The sequence below is a fragment of the Pygocentrus nattereri genome, chromosome 9 (genome assembly GCF_015220715.1).
Source record: "Pygocentrus nattereri isolate fPygNat1 chromosome 9, fPygNat1.pri, whole genome shotgun sequence".
Classification (NCBI taxonomy): Eukaryota; Metazoa; Chordata; class Actinopteri; order Characiformes; family Serrasalmidae; genus Pygocentrus; species Pygocentrus nattereri.
Genome location: NC_051219.1, coordinates 31,566,411 through 31,591,784, shown reverse-complemented (window position 1 = coordinate 31,591,784; position 25,374 = coordinate 31,566,411). Strand labels below are relative to the sequence as shown.

At 39.7% G+C, this 25,374-nt stretch overlaps 2 protein-coding genes across 5 annotated transcripts in view; one reads left to right on the top strand and one right to left on the bottom strand.

The window, feature by feature from the left end:
• Window positions 1–5,692, top strand: part of dip2ba (disco-interacting protein 2 homolog Ba) — a 66,743-nt gene extending 61,051 nt beyond the window's left edge. For all 4 annotated transcript variants that reach the window (XM_017707669.2, XM_017707661.2, XM_037541133.1 and 1 more), the window contains 8 exons: window positions 157–325; window positions 430–600; window positions 1,189–1,250; window positions 1,339–1,396; window positions 1,497–1,571; window positions 1,772–1,946; window positions 2,721–2,844; window positions 3,495–5,692. In XM_017707669.2, coding sequence (XP_017563158.1) covers window positions 157–325; window positions 430–600; window positions 1,189–1,250; window positions 1,339–1,396; window positions 1,497–1,571; window positions 1,772–1,946; window positions 2,721–2,844; window positions 3,495–3,747 — 1,087 coding nt within the window. In that variant the 3' untranslated portion in view covers window positions 3,748–5,692. The remainder of the gene's footprint in view (window positions 1–156; window positions 326–429; window positions 601–1,188; window positions 1,251–1,338; window positions 1,397–1,496; window positions 1,572–1,771; window positions 1,947–2,720; window positions 2,845–3,494) is intronic.
• A 3,812-nt stretch (window positions 5,693–9,504) lies between these two features.
• LOC108432183 (prostasin-like) lies at window positions 9,505–23,903 on the bottom strand. The gene is made up of 6 exons (XM_037541476.1): window positions 23,843–23,903; window positions 23,053–23,236; window positions 21,636–21,907; window positions 19,471–19,613; window positions 18,347–18,574; window positions 9,505–9,750 (listed from the first exon to the last, which is right to left on the bottom strand). The coding sequence occupies exons 1-6, from the start codon at window positions 23,901–23,903 to the stop codon at window positions 9,505–9,507; spliced, it is 1,134 nt and encodes a 377-aa protein (XP_037397373.1).
• Between the last annotated feature and the right edge of the window lie 1,471 nt (window positions 23,904–25,374).

Sequence of the window (25,374 nt, the reverse complement as noted above, 5' to 3'; positions counted from 1 at the left end):
ACCGTTTTCTCTGTAAATGAATGAATAATGGTTTCACAACATTCTGGGTCCTCTGTAACTCTTTTAATACCCTATTAACAAACATTAACAAAAAGAAAAAAGTAAATCGCTGTGACTTTCCTTCTTTCTCTCTTTTTCTTATATGTACGTTCACAGTGTCTACTCTGGTCACCAGTCCATCCTGATTCCTCCTATGGAGCTGGAGAGCTCTCTGCCTCTTTGGCTGAGCACACTCAGTCAGTACAAGATCAGAGACACCTTCTGCTCCTACTCCGTCATGGAGCTCTGTACTAAGGGTCTGGGCACACAGACCGAGGCCCTGAAGGTGAGCGTACAATACACGCACATGTTTAGCAGTGTGATTCTCTTTGCCTCAGTAGTTGGGAATACACTGACTCAGAGACTGAAAGCTGTGTGCTGTGTTCTCAGATGCGAGGGGTGAACCTGTCCTGTGTGAGGAGCTGTGTGGTGGTGGCGGAGGAGAGGCCACGCCTGGCGCTCACCCAGTCCTTCTCCAAACTGTTTAAAGACCTGGGCTTGTCCCCACGAGCAGTCAGCACAGCCTTCGGCTCCAGAGTTAACCTGGCCATTTGCCTGCAGGTCAGGAACAGCACGCAGAGGGAATCTTAAAAGACCTTAAGCATTTCTATGTACTTGGTGGTGAATAAATCATAGTTTATAAAATGTAATTATTTGAGTATAATATAAATGTTACAGTTTTGTCTGTTGGTCTTGCTGTTTTTACACAAGTCTTGTGGGTAGTTAGCTGTAAAGTAACAAAGTTGTTAAAAATTCCAGTTGTAAAGCTATAGTAGTATTCTAAAGTTTTGGCACGCTTGTCAAATAGCATGTTTTGTTTATTTAAAAAATGTTTTCCCCTTATTGAAAATTGGTTAACATATCCTCTACAGAGGACACATTACTGCACATACACTCAGAAGAAAAGCAAGAAGTAGGCCCTAAATGCTGTTATTAAGTTTGTTCATAGAAAATTGGTTCTCTTCTTTTCACTTAGAAAAGTCACAAAGTATATAATTTGACAAGGAGCATTCAAACTTTTATATGTGATTGTATGCATTGCACAATTATCTGAAAATACTGATAGATGTATTTCACTAAATTATTTCAAACATGTCTCTCCACCATTGCCTGTTTCTCTGACCATTTTTGCTCTGTTGTCTTCCACAGGGAACAACCGGTCCAGATCCTTCCACCGTTTATGTAGATATGAAATCCCTCCGACATGACCGGTAAGATCTTGCCTTCTCTCCTAAGTGATGTGAATCTAAAATTCAGCAGTCACATGTACAAAAACATTGACCTTTTTTTGTGTGTCAGGGTGAGGCTGGTGGAGAGAGGAGCTCCTCAGAGTCTTCCCTTAATGGAGTCTGGAACTGTAAGTCTGCAGTTTTTTCTTCAGTGGGCTAAATATGTATCAGAATGTTATGATGGAAAATGAAATAGGGTGTAAACAGGCTAATATCATTTGTCCTTAGATTCTCCCTGGAGTGCGAGTGATTATTGTGAATCCAGAGACCAAGGGACCACTTGGGGACTCACACTTAGGCGAGGTAAAACACACACAAGCTATTCACTTTTCTAGTGGCTAACATGCAATAACAGTCCAATCATCAGCAGTCTGAGGCATGACGAATCTAGCTAGCTTGACTTCAGCTTGGTTTTAGTTTTAAATAGAATAAGATGTTAAATACATAGAGTGAGAAAGTGTCTGCTTTATTAACATGTTTGCTCTAATCTGCTCTTTGCTCAGATCTGGGTGAACAGCCCTCACAATGCCAGTGGCTACTACACCATTTACGGAGAAGAAAGCCTGCAGGCTGACCACTTCAACACACGGCTGAGCTTTGGCGAGCCACACACTTTGTGGGCCAGGACCGGCTATCTGGGCTTTGTTAGGAGGACAGAGCTGCTGGACGCTAGTGGAGGTCAGAGAAATGGGCAATATTTACCCATTTATGGAAATTTGACTTTAACTAATTTGCACACTGGTGTAGTTAATGATGTCCTGCCATAATAAAGTACAATTAAAATGTAATAGGTGTGGCAATTTACATTTACAGCATTTGGCAGACGTTCTTATCCAGAGCGACTTACAAGAAGTGCTTTGTCTATCTATTGGGGCAGTCGTGGGCTGGAGGTTAGGGAACTGGCCCTGTAACCGGAAGGTTGCTGGTTCGATCTCCAGAGCTGACAGTCCATGACTGAGGTGTCCTTGAACAAGACACTTGCCCCAACTGCTCCCCGGGCGCCGTGGATAGGGCTGCCCACCGCTCCGGGCAAGTGTGCTCACTGCCCCCTAGTGTGTGCGTTCACTAGTGTGTATGTGGTGTTTCACTTCACGGATGGGTTAAATGCGGAGGTGGAATTTCCCCGTTTGTGGGATTAAAAAAGTATCACTTAACTTATCTAGAGAAAGTGTCTTTGCTAGTTACCAATAGGTTAGAGAGAAAGACAGTCCTGAGCTCAGATACTGCTAGAAACAAAAAGTCACTGTGGATACCCAGAGAAAAGGAACAGAGTTGAACACAGAACTCTGTGTAATACAATAAAATATAATATATAAGTGCAGCACAATATATTGCAATCAATATTTAATTCAGTACTCCTAATATACCAGTATGGATGAATATTTGATTTTGTACTTTTGGGCAAGAAATGTGAGTACATGAAAGGACAATTCTCCCTCTCTCTTCCTTTAGATCGTCATGACGCACTGTTTGTGGTGGGCTATCTGGATGAGACGTTAGAGTTGCGGGGTCTGCGATATCACCCAATCGACATTGAGACCTCGGTGTCAAGAGCACACCGCAGCATTGCAGAGAGGTAAGAGCCTAGAGCACACCTACCATATACAGCTTCAGGGTACCTTAATATCAGCTGTTGACTGAGTAGAAATTGTAAATGAATAGGCTTTTAAATTGACATATTTAAGTAGTTAGTCAATAAGCCAGCTTACACTTCACTCATGCCAAGCTAACTAGCTTGCTTTGATTAAACGTTTGGTTAGGTGGACTTAGACAGTGAACTCAACTCCCCCACATTATAAATGAACTTGTTAATCTAATCATCTACGAACATTTCTCCACCATCAGACTCCTTGCTACAGGCAAAGAATGGGATCCTCTGTCAGTTGAAATATGATAGGCCCCTGATTTTTACAGTGAAACAGGCAGATCATATTTTTGCTTTTCTAACAGTATTTGAATTATGCAGTTTAGATTTTTTTTCTTCAAATCTGACTTTCGTTAATGATCGTTGTCAAACAGCTTACGATCCTTAAGGTATTGTTAATATTTGAGTTTAAGTTGATGCCTCTGCATTGTTATTATTGGAATTTAAAGCTAAATTCAGTTATATTTTCACTCCAAAAATCAGTTAAACTTATGACTATACATAATTACAAGGAGAAATTTGTTGCTCAGACCCCCAGCAATGATAGACTGTGATTGGACTGTGTTGATTCTCTCTCACAGTGCTGTGTTCACGTGGACCAATCTGCTGGTGGTTGTGGCTGAGCTGAGCGGTTCAGAGCAGGAGGCTCTGGACCTTGTCCCACTGGTGACCAATGTGGTTCTTGAGGAGCATCACCTAATAGTGGGAGTGGTTGTTATCGTAGACCCCGGAGTAATCCCCATCAACTCTCGGGGTGAGAAGCAGCGCATGCACCTTCGTGACTCCTTCCTGGCTGACCAGCTGGACCCCATCTATGTGGCCTACAACATGTGAGCTGTGCACCGAAGCTCCTCCAAGGGTTCAGAGCTGCACCTCACACCCAAAGGACTTCTCACAGGGCAAGCACATCAGTTGCTCCATCTGATGTGGATGTGGAGGCCAGACAATAAGAGGGCATTGTCATCAACATCGTTTTTATCAGGTCCTCCTCTATCTGCCTCCTTGCCCAGCATAGATTCTCTCAATAATGTGATCATACTTGCGACTTCAAACGGTCAGCGCTGTGGTGTGGACTCTTTAGCAAAACTGACCCTTCCTTATAGGCTGCTTAACTTAAGGAGGCTGGTGCTTTTCTCCTAGAAACCCTGTCTGCTATAACAGGTTAAACTGCGCTGACTCCTGTTGCCATGTTTTTAACTCTGCAACTTTGTTGACTTTTGCTGCCTTTGTCATGCACAAAAAACAGCTATTGACAAAGAATTGACTGCGATTGCCTCTTCCATCTCGCAAAAGTTTAACTAGCAAGCAGTGCCACTGGCCCTGAAGACTCTGAGGTCTCATCTGAGACTGGGCAGAAGACCAGAGGGACTAACACATGAAACGTCTTGCACTTTATAACCCTCCTCCGTCACCCCCACTAGCTTTTGAGCCTTTTTTGGGGGGAGTGTCCTTAATTTTTCATTCTGGAAGTGCAACACATTTTTTAAAGCTGTCCTGTGCCGTTGATGTCCATCTGGGGAGAAAAAGTGCTATTGAGCTAAAGGAAAAACATCACCAGCTACCAGCTGCACTCGCTGCTTCCACACAGACTGCGACCTTTAACGTTAGGGCAAAAAATGGCCAATTGCGCCACCTCCAGGAGGGCTACTGAAAAATGCCTGACCCTCATTGGTGCTCATCTCTAGCTCACTGGCACCATTTCTCCAGTGCTGGACAAAACTTCACGTGGACGTGATTGAGTATTAACAGTATCACCAGCGTAGAAGCTGTGCAAGTTTAACAGACCTTCTGGGTTCTCATGCAAATTGGTTAGTTCATATCTTTTAAGTCTTTTACTCAGAACTACTAGTTGTTTTAATGGTTTACATGCAAACATCCATTTGCTTACATGACAAAAGATTTTAGAACTATTGCCAACAATAATGCACAGCATTCAGTAACCAGTGTGAGGAATATGATAAAAGTGTTCTCACAGTAAGCACAAACCGATTTGAAGATACTGAATCTGTATCTTGAGATTTATATGCATTGAACTAATGTACACTTAGGGTCAAAGAAAAGTTTCAAGATAAACTCCATGCCTTATGAAACCTGTGGAAGTTTTACTTTTTTATATATATACATGTTGTCATGTTATATTTTTATTGGTGTACTTATACTTTGTACTGATATCAAAGGGACTTTGGAATGGTGAAAGTAAGGAAGGCTGTGTGTGCGTGTAGATTATTGTAGTGTTTCACTGGTGTTACTGTATAATCAAATGGACCCGTCATCAGGTCCCTTAAACTTGACTGATCTCTAATACTTGATGGCATTTCTTTGCATCACTGGCTTAATAAGAAGAATCGTAAATAAAAAATAAAACTATAACTATTTTACATAAAACCATACATTTAAGAATTTGCACTATGTCTTTTAGTGTCCCTGGCCTCATGTGCTTTAGATATCTGAAAGTTTAGTTTGTGCGTATGCACACATGGGTCTGTGGGGCCAACCTGAGTCTCTTCACATTATTAACAGGCTGCAAATACATTTATACAGTTTATACAGCTGCTAATTCTCCATTTTGCTCTGTTAAGGGGTATTGCCACCTGGATTAGTTTGATATTAATTCACATTAAACCATAATACCCTTTATATGACTGTTCCGGTGGACCAGATATACAAGGTTTTTTGCTCTGTTTTGTTTTGTTTTTCTTTGGAGGGGTTCAAATCTGTTCATTACAATGCCTAACTGATTGCCAATACATAGATTTAATTAAATGTACTGAATAGGTAAGACATTCTCATGCATTTTTATTCTTAATCCTTACTACATCATTTTTGAGTTGAGCGCATTCAGGCCAATATATATGCCATTATACTGTGCTAAAGTCAGACACCACCCTTCAATTTTTCAGTTTTCAAGTCCAACAAGCCATTAAGTAGTTCATTTTTCAGGAGATTTTTCTAAGGAGCTTAGATACAAAATCCACTTGCATAAGAAATGGGAAAGACAAGTAAAAAAAGGAGTTTCAGAACTGCAGTTAAACTGCCATTAAAAGAAACAGAGAAAATGGGATGCCTGACAACAGTGCAAGACCACCAAAACTCCCCACATCAGATTCTTACTTTTCATCTTTGAGAAAGAGGAGAAAATCAAGCTACTTCTGAAAAACAGATCTGAAAAAAATCTACAGGTGTTTCTGTCCATCCCACCACTGTGAGAGGACAACTCGACACTGTGGGTCTGATGTGGGTCCATGATGTGTAGCTGACGAGCAGACCTCACTGAGAAAAGGAAACGGACAACAAAGATGAAAATCTATTAAAGAAGCTGCTGGTGTTCTAAGAGCAATGGACTGACCACCCCAGTGTCCAGACCTCAACATCACTGAATGTGTTTGGGATGGTTTGTGTTGTGAGAAGCAGTAAATGCTCATTTCTTTGCAGAACTGAAAAGAAATGTCATATTTTGTTGTTGGGCTTTTCATTTGACTGACTGAACATTAATGAAGTGAAGGGTGGTCTCTGACTTTTCCGTAGAACAGTGTCACAAACAAGAAGTAAAAAGTCCGTTGTGTGAAATCGTGGTTATTTGTCTTTGCTAAGGTTTGGGTTTTAGGCAGCATTGCTCTTCCCCCATCCTTCCTCAGCAGCAGCAGCGCCACAGAGTTGGAGCTCAGATGTTGCATTAGTGTTTCTCCACCAGAGGGCAGCATTTCTCATCCAGCAGGGAAACAAATCCTTGTGAACCGCCACTTGTCTTTTTTTAGTCTGTCAGCTGACAAAAGCGGCCTTTGTGTTATTTGGATTCTACAGGAAGCGGTGAGTTTCGTGTAAGACTGTCCTACTTTACCCTCCGGCCCGATCTCCGATTCATCTCAGGTTTCTTTGTGTTGTGGTTATTTATGAAGAGAAGGTGTCCCATGGCAGGAAGCAGGGATAGTTCTCGAGTTGGGGAAACTTCCTCTAAAACACATATTTGCCATAAACTTGCTTAAGACTAGATGAGATATTAGTTTTTTTCTGATTACCTATGAAAAAAAAAGATATTTTCATCTGTACATTCTTAAAAGCTAGCAAGTGTCCTTTGAAGACTCATGATACAGACCATAACACGCAAAAGCTCACAGAATATGAAGATGACAATCTGGAACTTCTAGCTAAAGTGTTAATGGCTGTCATTACCCACAATAAGCTTATTTCAGATTTGTCAGGTGTATCTGATCTACTGCACTGAACATCTGCTGTAGGTGCTGATATAGATATTCTTCTACTTGTCCACAGAAGAGCTGCAGAAATGTAGACGCACCTCTGAAATGAGTGACGGATAACATTTCAGGTAGCTTTTTTCCTCGGCATCAACAGCGCTTATTCAGCACACATTAAAAATGATTCTTTTATTCATGATAGTGTCAGAAATCTTGATGCCATCTATCTCGACTAAAGAACAGAAGTTCCTGTACAAGAGGTTTCTTCCTTTCTGTCATGAGAAGGACCAACTGCTCAGATAGTACAGACAACATTCAGGCTTCAAAATGCTTTCTGCTCGCTGTTTTTCAGTGTTGTCCTTTTTTTAGATAACTGTGTCACGCAGTGTCAGAAACCACACGAACAAGCATGTTTGAGATTAATGAACAATTGAGCAGCGTTTGTGTGAAACTGAGCTGTGCAGCTAGCATGACGCTAATCAGTGAGGTATGACCTCAGCCTGTTAGCTACAGTAGCCTCGTTTCTTCAGTGTAAAACTAAAGCAGACGCTGGACACCAAGCAAGTGTTCAACAGTCAACTGGTTTGTGGTAAGTGCAACATAAAAACGTCAGATCTTTGTGTGAGCAATCCTTAAAGTTGCGTAAGTGTGTAAGATTTAGGATTTTGCAACTCACAGCATTTTGTGGTTGGGTAGTGTAGTAGTTAACACCTCTGCCTTCTACACTGTAGACTGGGGTTCAATCCCCACCTGGGCAATCACCCTACACTATACCAATAAGAGTCCTTGGGCAAGACCCCTAACACCACCTTGGCCTACCTGTGTAAAAATGATCAAATTGTAAGTCGCTCTGGATAAGAGTGTCAGCCAAATGCCGTAAATGTAAATGCAACCAATTGAATCCCCCTCCCTCACGCCTCCCTTTCCAAGCGTGTAGCAGATGCTACAGCAGTCTTCAAGCCCCGATTTCATTTTGCTTCTTCATGTTTTCACTTGGGGAGGCACGGTGGCGTGGGGGGTAGCGCTGTCGCCTCACGGGAAGGAGGGCCTGGGTTCGATTCCCCTGCCGGGTGACCAGGTCCTCTCTGTGTGGAGTTTGCATGTTCTCCCCGTGTCTGCCTGGGTTTCCTCCAGGTTCTCCGGTTTCCTCCCACAGTCCAGAGACATGCAGTCAGGCCAATTGGACATGCTAAATTGCCCCTAGGTGTGAGTGACTGTCTGTGTCTGTCCCTTCCGCCCGAAGACTGCTGGGATAGGCTCCAGCACCCTGACGGAGAAGCGGCTTAGAAAATGGATGGTGGATGGATGTTTTCACTTCTTTGATGACGATGCTTCACCCTTCCTTTCTTTTGTCTTGCACTATATAATAGGTATGATCCCAAATTTGTCAAATTTGTACAACACAAAATGGTTAGCCAGCACTACGATATCCAACTGGTGCTGTACCAAATTTAATCTAGAGCAGGAGTCACCATCCCTGGTCCTGGGGATTTAGCTTCCTGTGGAATTCAGTTCCAGCCACAGCCGGACACGCCTGTTCCAGCTGATTAACTTGTTCAGAAGTTCATGACTGGTTGGGTCATAGTGTTAGGTGATGGGAGGGGCAGCATATTAGATGAAGGTTGGAGCTAAACTCGGAAGGAGAGTAGATCTTCAGGAAAAGGGTTGGTGACCACTGCAACTTAGAAACATGGCAGACTTTGTTTTTGACATATTTGACTTAATTTGAAAATCCTTGTTACCTTTTACATTGTATGTAAATTTCATGATGAATGGACCAAAAGAGATGACCTAAAATGGCTTGGAGAAAAATTCTGGTTCCATTCACTTACATTAAATGTTACCATTTTGGAGGTTTTCTTCCAACAACAGTGATATAATGTTGCTGGTAACCTGTGCTGGTTTTTCAGGGCAGGCAAATACACTACACATTCTTCCTAGCTTGTTATTAATTTATTTATTGAATTTTTTTTCTGTCCTTTCTATTTGTTCCTGTAGAACAGGAAATCTGACAGACATTAATGGATTTAATGAAATTGTAATATGTTCATACATACAGTTACCACACATCAAAGATCCTGTATAATGTGGTGTTTTATTGTTCTGCAGATGTGGGGCAGTAGGGAGCTGCACAATAGCATAAAGTTTATGGAGCAAAAGAAAAGAGTGCTAGAACTGGCCTGCTAGGGCTTTTACAATACAACACCTAATAAAGCATGAGTGGAACACGAACATATGAGACCACTTGATTAGATATAGTGTAGAATTCGATCACGCCAAATGAACATCGGGAAATAAGGAATGGAAGATGAGCTTTTTTTCCACATGCTTAATTTACTTTTTCTTAGTGTAATTGAACACACAGGTCAGAAAAGTCCAGCCACTGCCCAGTCATGCCTCAAATGAGTGTCCAAACTTGGCAGAGCAGGGAAAGGATGATGGCATGTAAGATAGTGGGTTTTGTTCCTGTTCCTGAGGAAGCTGATCTCTCCTCTATCCTCAGCCATGCTGAGTAGCGGCTGGCGCGAGTGTACAGGCCGGATTTCTTCGGCAGGCCGCAGTCCTCTCCATGACTTGTCACGCCATAGATGTAGAATCTACCTGTGACTTCACTGTAACATGACAGGGGACCTCCACTGTCCCCCTTTAACACAAAGACATACAGACACAGTAGAGCAACACTTGAGTTCATCACACTCATTACATACATGTAGTATTTACAGCAGTTACTAAATAATAAGCCTGAAAAGAGGGGCTCAGAAAACATAACTAATTTACTCCTTTAGAGGTTTGTTTCTTTAGCACTGGCGCTACGAGACTTATGTTGCTAACAATTAATGGAAGCTTGTCTTGCTTATTAGCAGTATGCAAGCATAAATAATCACAAAGGTAATCTCAATTTGGGTAATATTTGACCCTGTACTGTTATCTACTTACAAAAAAAAAAGAAAATAGCGCTTTCTACCTACAAAGCCTCGTAGCTCCAGTGCAAAACAAAATAACCAAATTGTAGAGATACCAAAAATATCTGATCAATATTTGGGGTAGAGGAAACCTTTACTTTAGTCTACTCTTTAATTTACGCTACCATTTGACCATTTGGAATCACTGTTATTAAAAAAATATTAATCAGTGTTATTAAAAATAATTTAATTGTTATGAATCACATAACAAAACATAAGCCTGTGGTTCATTCACACTTATTTTTGGAACAACAGTTTTGGTAAAAAAAAAAAAGCAATTATTGTTCAGTAATAAACTGTAATAATTTAAATATACATTCTTGTCACAAAATGTATTGAATAGCTGTTTGATGAGTTTTATTAATATTGTATTTTTGTTAATATTATATTCTCACTTATTTTAAAATCATAAACAGCTCTGTTCATCACTCTGAATTTTCTTCATTTTTAAAGCTTCTTACAAATCATCTGAAACACAGTGAATATTAGCATCGTATTAGAATACCTTTATACACATATCTGCAGTGTAGTGTATGCATTTACTTTCATTACTCAGTGTATGTGTGACAAACATTACCTGACATGTGTCAGTACCCCCCCTTTCCCGTCCAGCACAGACCATGTTGTCACTGACATGGCCGCTGTGCCAGTCTTGCTGGTTACACGTCTCTGTGTCAATGAGCTCCACCTCAGCCTCTCGCAGTGTGTCCACCAAGCTCCCTAAAGATAAAACGCTCTGTCATCCTGCTCGCTGAAGTTTGCGTCTTTAATAGTTATTTTTAGCCTCCGTTATCTCCATAAACTGGAACAGATGCTGACGTGTCTATATTTTCTAGTCTCACTGGTATTTCTGAGGGTCTTTTGCAAGAGAAAATTGCCAAAGTGCATCATCATATGGGACATATATCACCTGCCTCTCAGGCAATGGAAGATTTTTCTTGGAAAATGAAAGTTTTAGTAAAGCAGGCTCTAACTGATGGGTACTTATTTGAGACTGTGCCTCAAATACTTCAGCTGGACAGAGGTGCGGGAATGTAGACAAAAAACAGCAAAGCATGTAATAATTCAAACCTCTTTTTCTGATAAAGTTGGGACAGTATGTAAATTGCTAAAAAAACAAAGCAGTGATGAGTAAATTTTACTTGACTTGTATTGAAACAAAGTTTGATATTTAATATTTTTTCTGTAATTACTTGGTCATTCCAAATTTGATGCCTGATGCCTACGCTTTCCATGAAAGTTGGGACAGGAGCATGTTTGCCCTGTGTTATGTCTCTTTTCCTTTTTAACAATAAAACCTAGTTCATTTTTAACTATGAACCTAATAATAGTTTGGCATGAGAGACAATTGTTCCAGTTTTGAAAGTGGACTTTTTTGTAGTTCTTCCATTATACAAGTCGTCAGCTGTGCGAATATATGGGGCCTTCATTGTTATAGTTGGTGCTTCATAATGCAGCACAAGTTTTCAGTGGAACGTGAAATGGGTCTGGACTGTAGGCAGGCCGATCTAGTATCCCATCTGAAGATCTAAAATCTGTAGCCATGCTGTTGTAACACATGCAGAATGTGATTTAGCACAGTCATGTAAACAATAAGCAATTAATAATTCTCCAGTTACCCTTTACATTGTGTAAAATCTCATGATGAACAGACCAACAGAAATGGTCTACTTGTTAAAAAACAGGTTACATTAACTTCCATTAGTAACCCCATTCGTCAAGAAGGTTTCTTTGCCTGACTTGTGAAGTTACCATTTTGGAAACATACATTGTGTCTTTTGTTAATGGAGCAAGCCATGGGTACTAATACACTCCCATACCATGACAGACCCTGGCTTTTGAGCATTTTTATATTGATGGTTGTCTTTTTTGCCTTTGGCCTGGAGAACACAATGTCCATTATTTCCATAAACAATCTGAATAGTTGACTGGTCAAAACACACAATGTACATTTCCACTGTGCATCAGTTCACAGATGAGCTCAAGCCCAGAGAAGTCGGCAGCGTTTCTGAACATTGGCGTATGGCTTCTGTTCTGCATAGTAGTATTATGTTGCTTTTGTGGATGCAGCAATGAATGGTGTTTATTTACATTGTTTTTTCAAAGTATTCTCAAGACAGTGTGGTGATATCAATCACAGTAGCATCCTGAATCCTTTGATGATGATATGCACTGTAGAAGGTTAACAACCTAAAAATCTTTGCAAATTTTCATTGAGAAACAGTATACATTAACCGTTGAATTATTTGCTCAAGGATTTTTTAGCAAAATAGTGAGGACCAGGCCTTTCCCACATGCTCCTTTTATACGTAAGCATGATTGCATCACCTGTTTAAAATGTTTTTTGAACATTTCACAAAGGTCATAACCTTAAATTGTCTCTCTCACATTTTTAAAAAATTCAGAATGAGCGAATATTTACAAAATAAATGTGACAAGGTAGAACATTAATAGTTACTAATACTGTCACTGACAGTAGTTACTGGTTAATTCCTACAATTCATAGCAGTTGCTAAATAATTCATAGTAGTTGCTGGATGAGTAGTTACTGGATAATTCATAGTAGTTATGGAATACGTAGTTACTGGATAACCTATAGTATTTACTGGATAATTAATAGTTGCTTATTGTGCATAACGAGCCTTTAGATCCATGACTAAGTGTTAAATCTCAGGGTGAAGGAGACCGTTCTCATGTTTTAAACTTGATTCTGAGCTCACTAAGCCTTGTGCAGGAGCGAACACACAGCAAAACTGACCCTTCCTTATAGGCTGCTTAACTTAAGGAGGCTGGTGCTTTTCTCCTAGAAACCCTGTCTGCTATAACAGGTTAAACTGCGCTGACTCCTGTTGCCATGTTTTTAACTCTGCAACTTTGTTGACTTTTGCTGCCTTTGTCATGCACAAAAAACAGCTATTGACAAAGAATTGACTGCGATTGCCTCTTCCATCTCGCAAAAGTTTAACTAGCAAGCAGTGCCACTGGCCCTGAAGACTCTGAGGTCTCATCTGAGACTGGGCAGAAGACCAGAGGGACTAACACATGAAACGTCTTGCACTTTATAACCCTCCTCCGTCACCCCCACTAGCTTTTGAGCCTTTTTTGGGGGGAGTGTCCTTAATTTTTCATTCTGGAAGTGCAACACATTTTTTAAAGCTGTCCTGTGCCGTTGATGTCCATCTGGGGAGAAAAAGTGCTATTGAGCTAAAGGAAAAACATCACCAGCTACCAGCTGCACTCGCTGCTTCCACACAGACTGCGACCTTTAACGTTAGGGCAAAAAATGGCCAATTGCGCCACCTCCAGGAGGGCTACTGAAAAATGCCTGACCCTCATTGGTGCTCATCTCTAGCTCACTGGCACCATTTCTCCAGTGCTGGACAAAACTTCACGTGGACGTGATTGAGTATTAACAGTATCACCAGCGTAGAAGCTGTGCAAGTTTAACAGACCTTCTGGGTTCTCATGCAAATTGGTTAGTTCATATCTTTTAAGTCTTTTACTCAGAACTACTAGTTGTTTTAATGGTTTACATGCAAACATCCATTTGCTTACATGACAAAAGATTTTAGAACTATTGCCAACAATAATGCACAGCATTCAGTAACCAGTGTGAGGAATATGATAAAAGTGTTCTCACAGTAAGCACAAACCGATTTGAAGATACTGAATCTGTATCTTGAGATTTATATGCATTGAACTAATGTACACTTAGGGTCAAAGAAAAGTTTCAAGATAAACTCCATGCCTTATGAAACCTGTGGAAGTTTTACTTTTTTATATATATACATGTTGTCATGTTATATTTTTATTGGTGTACTTATACTTTGTACTGATATCAAAGGGACTTTGGAATGGTGAAAGTAAGGAAGGCTGTGTGTGCGTGTAGATTATTGTAGTGTTTCACTGGTGTTACTGTATAATCAAATGGACCCGTCATCAGGTCCCTTAAACTTGACTGATCTCTAATACTTGATGGCATTTCTTTGCATCACTGGCTTAATAAGAAGAATCGTAAATAAAAAATAAAACTATAACTATTTTACATAAAACCATACATTTAAGAATTTGCACTATGTCTTTTAGTGTCCCTGGCCTCATGTGCTTTAGATATCTGAAAGTTTAGTTTGTGCGTATGCACACATGGGTCTGTGGGGCCAACCTGAGTCTCTTCACATTATTAACAGGCTGCAAATACATTTATACAGTTTATACAGCTGCTAATTCTCCATTTTGCTCTGTTAAGGGGTATTGCCACCTGGATTAGTTTGATATTAATTCACATTAAACCATAATACCCTTTATATGACTGTTCCGGTGGACCAGATATACAAGGTTTTTTGCTCTGTTTTGTTTTGTTTTTCTTTGGAGGGGTTCAAATCTGTTCATTACAATGCCTAACTGATTGCCAATACATAGATTTAATTAAATGTACTGAATAGGTAAGACATTCTCATGCATTTTTATTCTTAATCCTTACTACATCATTTTTGAGTTGAGCGCATTCAGGCCAATATATATGCCATTATACTGTGCTAAAGTCAGACACCACCCTTCAATTTTTCAGTTTTCAAGTCCAACAAGCCATTAAGTAGTTCATTTTTCAGGAGATTTTTCTAAGGAGCTTAGATACAAAATCCACTTGCATAAGAAATGGGAAAGACAAGTAAAAAAAGGAGTTTCAGAACTGCAGTTAAACTGCCATTAAAAGAAACAGAGAAAATGGGATGCCTGACAACAGTGCAAGACCACCAAAACTCCCCACATCAGATTCTTACTTTTCATCTTTGAGAAAGAGGAGAAAATCAAGCTACTTCTGAAAAACAGATCTGAAAAAAATCTACAGGTGTTTCTGTCCATCCCACCACTGTGAGAGGACAACTCGACACTGTGGGTCTGATGTGGGTCCATGATGTGTAGCTGACGAGCAGACCTCACTGAGAAAAGGAAACGGACAACAAAGATGAAAATCTATTAAAGAAGCTGCTGGTGTTCTAAGAGCAATGGACTGACCACCCCAGTGTCCAGACCTCAACATCACTGAATGTGTTTGGGATGGTTTGTGTTGTGAGAAGCAGTAAATGCTCATTTCTTTGCAGAACTGAAAAGAAATGTCATATTTTGTTGTTGGGCTTTTCATTTGACTGACTGAACATTAATGAAGTGAAGGGTGGTCTCTGACTTTTCCGTAGAACAGTGTCACAAACAAGAAGTAAAAAGTCCGTTGTGTGAAATCGTGGTTATTTGTCTTTGCTAAGGTTTGGGTTTTAGGCAGCATTGCTCTTCCCCCATCCTTCCTCAGCAGCAGCAGCGCCACAGAGTTGGAGCTCAGATGTTGCATTAGTGTTTCTCCACCAGAGGGCAGCATTTCTCATCCAGCAGGGAAACAAATCCTTGTGAACCGCCACTTGTCTTTTTTTAGTCTGTCAGCTGACAAAAGCGGCCTTTGTGTTATTTGGATTCTACAGGAAGCGGTGAGTTTCGTGTAAGACTGTCCTACTTTACCCTCCGGCCCGATCTCCGATTCATCTCAGGTTTCTTTGTGTTGTGGTTATTTATGAAGAGAAGGTGTCCCATGGCAGGAAGCAGGGATAGTTCTCGAGTTGGGGAAACTTCCTCTAAAACACATATTTGCCATAAACTTGCTTAAGACTAGATGAGATATTAGTTTTTTTCTGATTACCTATGAAAAAAAAAGATATTTTCATTTGTACATTCTTAAAAGCTAGCAAGTGTCCTTTGAAGACTCATGATACAGACCATAACACGCAAAAGCTCACAGAATATGAAGATGACAATCTGGAACTTCTAGCTAAAGTGTTAATGGCTGTCATTACCCACAATAAGCTTATTTCAGATTTGTCAGGTGTATCTGATCTACTGCACTGAACATCTGCTGTAGGTGCTGATATAGATATTCTTCTACTTGTCCACAGAAGAGCTGCAGAAATGTAGACGCACCTCTGAAATGAGTGACGGATAACATTTCAGGTATCTTTTTTCCTCGGCATCAACAGCGCTTATTCAGCACACATTAAAAATGATTCTTTTATTCATGATAGTGTCAGAAATCTTGATGCCATCTATCTCGACTAAAGAACAGAAGTTCCTGTACAAGAGGTTTCTTCCTTTCTGTCATGAGAAGGACCAACTGCTCAGATAGTACAGACAACATTCAGGCTTCAAAATGCTTTCTGCTCGCTGTTTTTCAGTGTTGTCCTTTTTTTAGATAACTGTGTCACGCAGTGTCAGAAACCACACGAACAAGCATGTTTGAGATTAATGAACAATTGAGCAGCGTTTGTGTGAAACTGAGCTGTGCAGCTAGCATGACGCTAATCAGTGAGGTATGACCTCAGCCTGTTAGCTACAGTAGCCTCGTTTCTTCAGTGTAAAACTAAAGCAGACGCTGGACACCAAGCAAGTGTTCAACAGTCAACTGGTTTGTGGTAAGTGCAACATAAAAACGTCAGATCTTTGTGTGAGCAATCCTTAAAGTTGCGTAAGTGTGTAAGATTTAGGATTTTGCAACTCACAGCATTTTGTGGTTGGGTAGTGTAGTAGTTAACACCTCTGCCTTCTACACTGTAGACTGGGGTTCAATCCCCACCTGGGCAATCACCCTACACTATACCAATAAGAGTCCTTGGGCAAGACCCCTAACACCACCTTGGCCTACCTGTGTAAAAATGATCAAATTGTAAGTCGCTCTGGATAAGAGTGTCAGCCAAATGCCGTAAATGTAAATGCAACCAATTGAATCCCCCTCCCTCACGCCTCCCTTTCCAAGCGTGTAGCAGATGCTACAGCAGTCTTCAAGCCCCGATTTCATTTTGCTTCTTCATGTTTTCACTTGGGGAGGCACGGTGGCGTGGGGGGTAGCGCTGTCGCCTCACGGGAAGGAGGGCCTGGGTTCGATTCCCCTGCCGGGTGACCAGGTCCTCTCTGTGTGGAGTTTGCATGTTCTCCCCGTGTCTGCCTGGGTTTCCTCCAGGTTCTCCGGTTTCCTCCCACAGTCCAGAGACATGCAGTCAGGCCAATTGGACATGCTAAATTGCCCCTAGGTGTGAGTGACTGTCTGTGTCTGTCCCTTCCGCCCGAAGACTGCTGGGATAGGCTCCAGCACCCTGACGGAGAAGCGGCTTAGAAAATGGATGGTGGATGGATGTTTTCACTTCTTTGATGACGATGCTTCACCCTTCCTTTCTTTTGTCTTGCACTATATAATAGGTATGATCCCAAATTTGTCAAATTTGTACAACACAAAATGGTTAGCCAGCACTACGATATCCAACTGGTGCTGTACCAAATTTAATCTAGAGCAGGAGTCACCATCCCTGGTCCTGGGGATTTAGCTTCCTGTGGAATTCAGTTCCAGCCACAGCCGGACACGCCTGTTCCAGCTGATTAACTTGTTCAGAAGTTCATGACTGGTTGGGTCATAGTGTTAGGTGATGGGAGGGGCAGCATATTAGATGAAGGTTGGAGCTAAACTCGGAAGGAGAGTAGATCTTCAGGAAAAGGGTTGGTGACCACTGCAACTTAGAAACATGGCAGACTTTGTTTTTGACATATTTGACTTAATTTGAAAATCCTTGTTACCTTTTACATTGTATGTAAATTTCATGATGAATGGACCAAAAGAGATGACCTAAAATGGCTTGGAGAAAAATTCTGGTTCCATTCACTTACATTAAATGTTACCATTTTGGAGGTTTTCTTCCAACAACAGTGATATAATGTTGCTGGTAACCTGTGCTGGTTTTTCAGGGCAGGCAAATACACTACACATTCTTCCTAGCTTGTTATTAATTTATTTATTGAATTTTTTTTCTGTCCTTTCTATTTGTTCCTGTAGAACAGGAAATCTGACAGACATTAATGGATTTAATGAAATTGTAATATGTTCATACATACAGTTACCACACATCAAAGATCCTGTATAATGTGGTGTTTTATTGTTCTGCAGATGTGGGGCAGTAGGGAGCTGCACAATAGCATAAAGTTTATGGAGCAAAAGAAAAGAGTGCTAGAACTGGCCTGCTAGGGCTTTTACAATACAACACCTAATAAAGCATGAGTGGAACACGAACATATGAGACCACTTGATTAGATATAGTGTAGAATTCGATCACGCCAAATGAACATCGGGAAATAAGGAATGGAAGATGAGCTTTTTTTTCCACATGCTTAATTTACTTTTTCTTAGTGTAATTGAACACACAGGTCAGAAAAGTCCAGCCACTGCCCAGTCATGCCTCAAATGAGTGTCCAAACTTGGCAGAGCAGGGAAAGGATGATGGCATGTAAGATAGTGGGTTTTGTTCCTGTTCCTGAGGAAGCTGATCTCTCCTCTATCCTCAGCCATGCTGAGTAGCGGCTGGCGCGAGTGTACAGGCCGGATTTCTTCGGCAGGCCGCAGTCCTCTCCATGACTTGTCACGCCATAGATGTAGAATCTACCTGTGACTTCACTGTAACATGACAGGGGACCTCCACTGTCCCCCTTTAACACAAAGACATACAGACACAGTAGAGCAACACTTGAGTTCATCACACTCATTACATACATGTAGTATTTACAGCAGTTACTAAATAATAAGCCTGAAAAGAGGGGCTCAGAAAACATAACTAATTTACTCCTTTAGAGGTTTGTTTCTTTAGCACTGGCGCTACGAGACTTATGTTGCTAACAATTAATGGAAGCTTGTCTTGCTTATTAGCAGTATGCAAGCATAAATAATCACAAAGGTAATCTCAATTTGGGTAATATTTGACCCTGTACTGTTATCTACTTACAAAAAAAAAAGAAAATAGCGCTTTCTACCTACAAAGCCTCGTAGCTCCAGTGCAAAACAAAATAACCAAATTGTAGAGATACCAAAAATATCTGATCAATATTTGGGGTAGAGGAAACCTTTACTTTAGTCTACTCTTTAATTTACGCTACCATTTGACCATTTGGAATCACTGTTATTAAAAAAATATTAATCAGTGTTATTAAAAATAATTTAATTGTTATGAATCACATAACAAAACATAAGCCTGTGGTTCATTCACACTTATTTTTGGAACAACAGTTTTGGTAAAAAAAAAAAAGCAATTATTGTTCAGTAATAAACTGTAATAATTTAAATATACATTCTTGTCACAAAATGTATTGAATAGCTGTTTGATGAGTTTTATTAATATTGTATTTTTGTTAATATTATATTCTCACTTATTTTAAAATCATAAACAGCTCTGTTCATCACTCTGAATTTTCTTCATTTTTAAAGCTTCTTACAAATCATCTGAAACACAGTGAATATTAGCATCGTATTAGAATACCTTTATACACATATCTGCAGTGTAGTGTATGCATTTACTTTCATTACTCAGTGTATGTGTGACAAACATTACCTGACATGTGTCAGTACCCCCCCTTTCCCGTCCAGCACAGACCATGTTGTCACTGACATGGCCGCTGTGCCAGTCTTGCTGGTTACACGTCTCTGTGTCAATGAGCTCCACCTCAGCCTCTCGCAGTGTGTCCACCAAGCTCCCTAAAGATAAAACGCTCTGTCATCCTGCTCGCTGAAGTTTGCGTCTTTAATAGTTATTTTTAGCCTCCGTTATCTCCATAAACTGGAACAGATGCTGACGTGTCTATATTTTCTAGTCTCACTGGTATTTCTGAGGGTCTTTTGCAAGAGAAAATTGCCAAAGTGCATCATCATATGGGACATATATCACCTGCCTCTCAGGCAATGGAAGATTTTTCTTGGAAAATGAAAGTTTTAGTAAAGCAGGCTCTAACTGATGGGTACTTATTTGAGACTGTGCCTCAAATACTTCAGCTGGACAGAGGTGCGGGAATGTAGACAAAAAACAGCAAAGCATGTAATAATTCAAACCTCTTTTTCTGATAAAGTTGGGACAGTATGTAAATTGCTAAAAAAACAAAGCAGTGATGAGTAAATTTTACTTGACTTGTATTGAAACAAAGTTTGATATTTAATATTTTTTCTGTAATTACTTGGTCATTCCAAATTTGATGCCTGATGCCTACGCTTTCCATGAAAGTTGGGACAGGAGCATGTTTGCCCTGTGTTATGTCTCTTTTCCTTTTTAACAATAAAACCTAGTTCATTTTTAACTATGAACCTAATAATAGTTTGGCATGAGAGACAATTGTTCCAGTTTTGAAAGTGGACTTTTTTGTAGTTCTTCCATTATACAAGTCGTCAGCTGTGCGAATATATGGGGCCTTCATTGTTATAGTTGGTGCTTCATAATGCAGCACAAGTTTTCAGTGGAACGTGAAATGGGTCTGGACTGTAGGCAGGCCGATCTAGTATCCCATCTGAAGATCTAAAATCTGTAGCCATGCTGTTGTAACACATGCAGAATGTGATTTAGCACAGTCATGTAAACAATAAGCAATTAATAATTCTCCAGTTACCCTTTACATTGTGTAAAATCTCATGATGAACAGACCAACAGAAATGGTCTACTTGTTAAAAAACAGGTTACATTAACTTCCATTAGTAACCCCATTTGTCAAGAAGGTTTCTTTGCCTGACTTGTGAAGTTACCATTTTGGAAACATACATTGTGTCTTTTGTTAATGGAGCAAGCCATGGGTACTAATACACACCCATACCATGACAGACCCTGGCTTTTGAGCATTTTTATATTGATGGTTGTCTTTTTTGCCTTTGGCCTGGAGAACACAATGTCCATTATTTCCATAAACAATCTGAATAGTTGACTGGTCAAAACACACAATGTACATTTCCACTGTGCATCAGTTCACAGATGAGCTCAAGCCCAGAGAAGTCGGCAGCGTTTCTGAACATTGGCGTATGGCTTCTGTTCTGCATAGTAGTATTATGTTGCTTTTGTGGATGCAGCAATGAATGGTGTTTATTTACATTGTTTTTTCAAAGTATTCTCAAGACAGTGTGGTGATATCAATCACAGTAGCATCCTGAATCCTTTGATGATGATATGCACTGTAGAAGGTTAACAACCTAAAAATCTTTGCAAATTTTCATTGAGAAACAGTATACATTAACCGTTGAATTATTTGCTCAAGGATTTTTTAGCAAAATAGTGAGGACCAGGCCTTTCCCACATGCTCCTTTTATACGTAAGCATGATTGCATCACCTGTTTAAAATGTTTTTTGAACATTTCACAAAGGTCATAACCTTAAATTGTCTCTCTCACATTTTTAAAAAATTCAGAATGAGCGAATATTTACAAAATAAATGTGACAAGGTAGAACATTAATAGTTACTAATACTGTCACTGACAGTAGTTACTGGTTAATTCCTACAATTCATAGCAGTTGCTAAATAATTCATAGTAGTTGCTGGATGAGTAGTTACTGGATAATTCATAGTAGTTATGGAATACGTAGTTACTGGATAACCTATAGTATTTACTGGATAATTAATAGTTGCTTATTGTGCATAACGAGCCTTTAGATCCATGACTAAGTGTTAAATCTCAGGGTGAAGGAGACCGTTCTCATGTTTTAAACTTGATTCTGAGCTCACTAAGCCTTGTGCAGGAGCGAACCTTTGAATACAGTGCTGCCCCAGCCACTGACGAAACAGGAGCTGAAGCTGAGATCCCTCTCCTCTCTCTCATTTCTGAGTGTGCACACAGGCTGCACATGAGTGGTGAAGAACAGCGGGTGTTGGAGCTGCAGCAGGGCTATGTCATTCTCAAAACTTGTCTCGTCATAGTCTTCATGTTTAATAATTCTTTCCACAGAGCGTATCTGGGCAGTACTCCCAATCTTTGACAGAGAGTGAAGCCCTGCCACAACCTGCAGTGTGGAGTAGCCTCTAACAGACAACAGGACAGCAGGTAAAGGTGAGATAATCAGTCCATTTTTGTTGAGAAAAGCAGATGGTCAATAAACAATAAATACATAAGTGATAAATGCTAATTATAAAGGTAGATGTAAGTAAAAAACACACATTTTGTGTAAATCCCACATTCCTCCCCCTATTTTCTCCAATCCATTTGCTCTGTATCGGTGACACTTCTCGATTACTCAGTCATTTACTAGTCACATGTGTATTTTGAATATCGCTTTCCAAAAAGAGCTTTTTAACCCCTTAAAATCCCAGGCTTATTATATAGGGTGATTCAAAAAGATTCATCAGATTTCAAAATGATTTATTTCACTTGTAAACTTGTAAATAAAGTTTATTATGTAATTTTACAAGAGCTCAATATGAAGCTGATGGACAACTTCAACACCATAGTCAAATTCATAGTCATACTCCATTGAGCATGTCAGGTGTCACTGCACTCATGGTTCTTTCAATGCGATTTATCATGAACTACAGAGATGCCAGTGCAAACTACCTAAGCTGTTCTTAGGTTAGATGTGTGTAATAAAATTTTGGGCTGGCACACCCTGGCCATTTAAAAGTTAATGTGAGACGTCTTACCTGTAACTGGAACATATTCTGTCCTCAATCAAGTAGACTGAACATCTCAACAGATAGCTAACAGGCTTCTCCAGAAATAACCAGTAATTTTTTAGAGACTTTAAGTTTGGTGTCTTTACTGAAGACACTGTAAAACTACAAACAAACAAATTTAACACACTTCTAAAAGAATTTCAGTGGGTATTTGCTTCAATGTTTTTTATTGCCTGTGATAATCAATTGAATCTTACAAAGGCAACAATTAGAGATTTGGTTGAAAACTCTGGAGTATTCCTTACATCTCTTCTTGCTTCTCTTATTAACCTTTAAACTGCAGTCACACTGAACTACACAGGACTACACAAGATACCATAGCTCGATCTCTTTTTCTATTGGCTCACGCTTTCATGGTACATGACACAGAATTTAACATTGCTATGATATAATGACAGGATTGATCACAGCAGCTGTTTGTAGATGTCAAAGTCAGGATCTTCAAGGTCATGATCTTCTCACAAAACATCTAATACAGTAAGCTATGAGCTGCTCACCTGCTCTTGTTGAAGCAGTGAGCTGCTGAGAGAATCCAGAGGTGGTTGAGTATGGAACCACCACATATATGGCTGGACATCCACTGAATGCTGACCTGCCAAGGCCAGGCACCTTTCACTGCAAAATGCCCGCCTACAACACGGGAGCCACTTGGTGGACCCATCACAGGCCTCTCTCCACAGCCTAAAAACACAGTGAATGGCCTACTTGAACAGAAATATGCTGATAAGAAGTCACCGATGAAGAAGCCAAGAAGTCACCGATGAACAGTTTCTATTCACAAGCAATCAGGCTTGTGAACACCACACTCACTACCTCTCCCCCCTTCCCACTCTGAACCAGTTTAACTTTTGGCCGACCTTGCACTCAATAACTATAGCTTACATACGCTGTGCTGCTGCTGTCAGAACATTACTGTTTACATCTCTTACTTGCAACATGCACTTAATGAAGCGCTGCTCTACATACTTGCACATATGCACATGTAACTTTAATTTTCTTTCAACTATACACATATAACTGTACTTTTTACTATTATTATTATTATACTAATGTTATTCTTATAATTTCTTAGATTATATTAAGATTATATTTGGTGAATGGAGGAACAGCAAAGTAAGAATTTCATTGTACAGTGTAGCTGCCTGTTTCTGCTGTGCATATGACAAGAAAACTCTTGAATCTTGAACCGTGCCCAGGTAAAATTCCTCTGTGCACTTATAGTGCTTAACTGTCCACAGTGTGTCTTAGCAGCCAGGGTTTTATGTTGAAGTATCAAAATCATCATACCTGAACTTCCAGCAAACACTGAGCTTGCAAGGAAGATGGCGTAGAGAGTTAGTTGAAGCATGGTGGAGACACTCGGTTTAGCAGCACAACAATAAGGTGAAGATGGCAAAGGGAGGGAGACAGATTTGAAATGGTGTCAGTTTGATCTGTGATGTAATGAATGCATTGTGACATAAGCACCACCAGAATCTCATGTGACGCACAAGAGTCAAAATAAAGAAAACATGCAATTCTGTCATAATGTGTCATAATGTGTCTATGATCCAACCACAAGTAGCTATTGTGGGTTCGGAGAAGCTTTACACAGGATTGTCAACAGTCATTCAGCCTAATGAGAGCCTGTAGTGCATAACTCAGGATTTGTTGAAACATGCAGATTTAGAGCATGTTGTTATTTTCTAAGGATATTTATGTTGTATTGTGTAAGGTCACATTCGCGGATAGATCATGGATAGACGTTGGATGTATTGTTCTGTTAACATAGGCCAGCATGGTAGAGCATTTATACTGGAAACTAAACATTACTTAGTGACTCTAAACTCTGCTCTGCGTTAATACGATTATCTAATAAAAGAAGGTGTTTGTAGGCAGAACACAGACAGGTCATTGTGTTGTGTTGTAATGTTTTATTGCACATATTTTTCACAATTTCTGCAAATGTAAACAAAGTACATTCAGAGTCGTATGATAAATTTTCAGTGCGTGTTGCCTCAAAAAACCTACATTACAAATTTTTATACAAATTTAGAATACAGATCTGTTGCCTGTTACCCAAGACATTGTTTATGATAGTATTGAGACAGATAGTTTAAGGTAATTTAGTCCATTCATGGGTACATGTAGAGTGCTGTAAAGGAATACAGTCCTCAAATAATTTTTTTTTATAGTTTTATAATAATATTTATGTATATTTTTATATTTAGTTCTATTTTAGCATACCAGTGTCACATATAAACACTCAGAACACGTGTAGATTCACTGTTTGTTTTGGATAGTAGATAAAATGTCTATATGTGCATTGTTTCTCTATAATGCACCATTTCACATTCACTCTGAATCACTTTGTTTACATCTCAGCAACTGAATTAGTGCAATTTTGAAAAATTGGTGAAATTTCCTGTTTAATTGTTTCAGCTCCCCATAATTTTGTGTCTAGAATCAAAGCTTAAAATAACTCTATGTAGTCTGAAAAAGCACTGGCTTGACTTAACTGATATAGGTACAGTCCTTTTACAAGAAGAAAATAAGTAACAAAATAACAAAATAAATCACTTTTAAAGACACAATTGTGTTGATATATATTAGTCATATGGAAATGATGTACACATTCAGATCAAGTCAGTTCAGTGCTTAAACCTTTTCAGTGACAATACCCTTTCTCGTGATTCAATAATAATAATAATAATAATAATAATCATATAATAAATATAGTCTCCAGCACCCCCCACAACCCAGAAGGAGAAGCGGCTTAGAAGATTTGTGTGTGTGTGTGTGTGTGTGTGTGTAATAATAATAGTATAAAAGTATAGGTC

Bases quoted from the DNA above. Each gene is read 5' to 3' on its own strand.
- LOC108432183 (XM_037541476.1), bottom strand. From the start codon at position 23,903: ATGCTTCAACTAACTCTCTACGCCATCTTCCTTGCAAGCTCAGTGTTT. The intron at 21,908-23,052 runs GTGAGCAGCTCA...GTTGTCTGTTAG, and splicing joins CACTGCTTCAACAAGAGCAG to AGGCTACTCCACACTGCAGG. The intron at 19,614-21,635 runs GTTCGCTCCTGC...TTTTATCTTTAG, and splicing joins GGGCAGCACTGTATTCAAAG to GGAGCTTGGTGGACACACTG.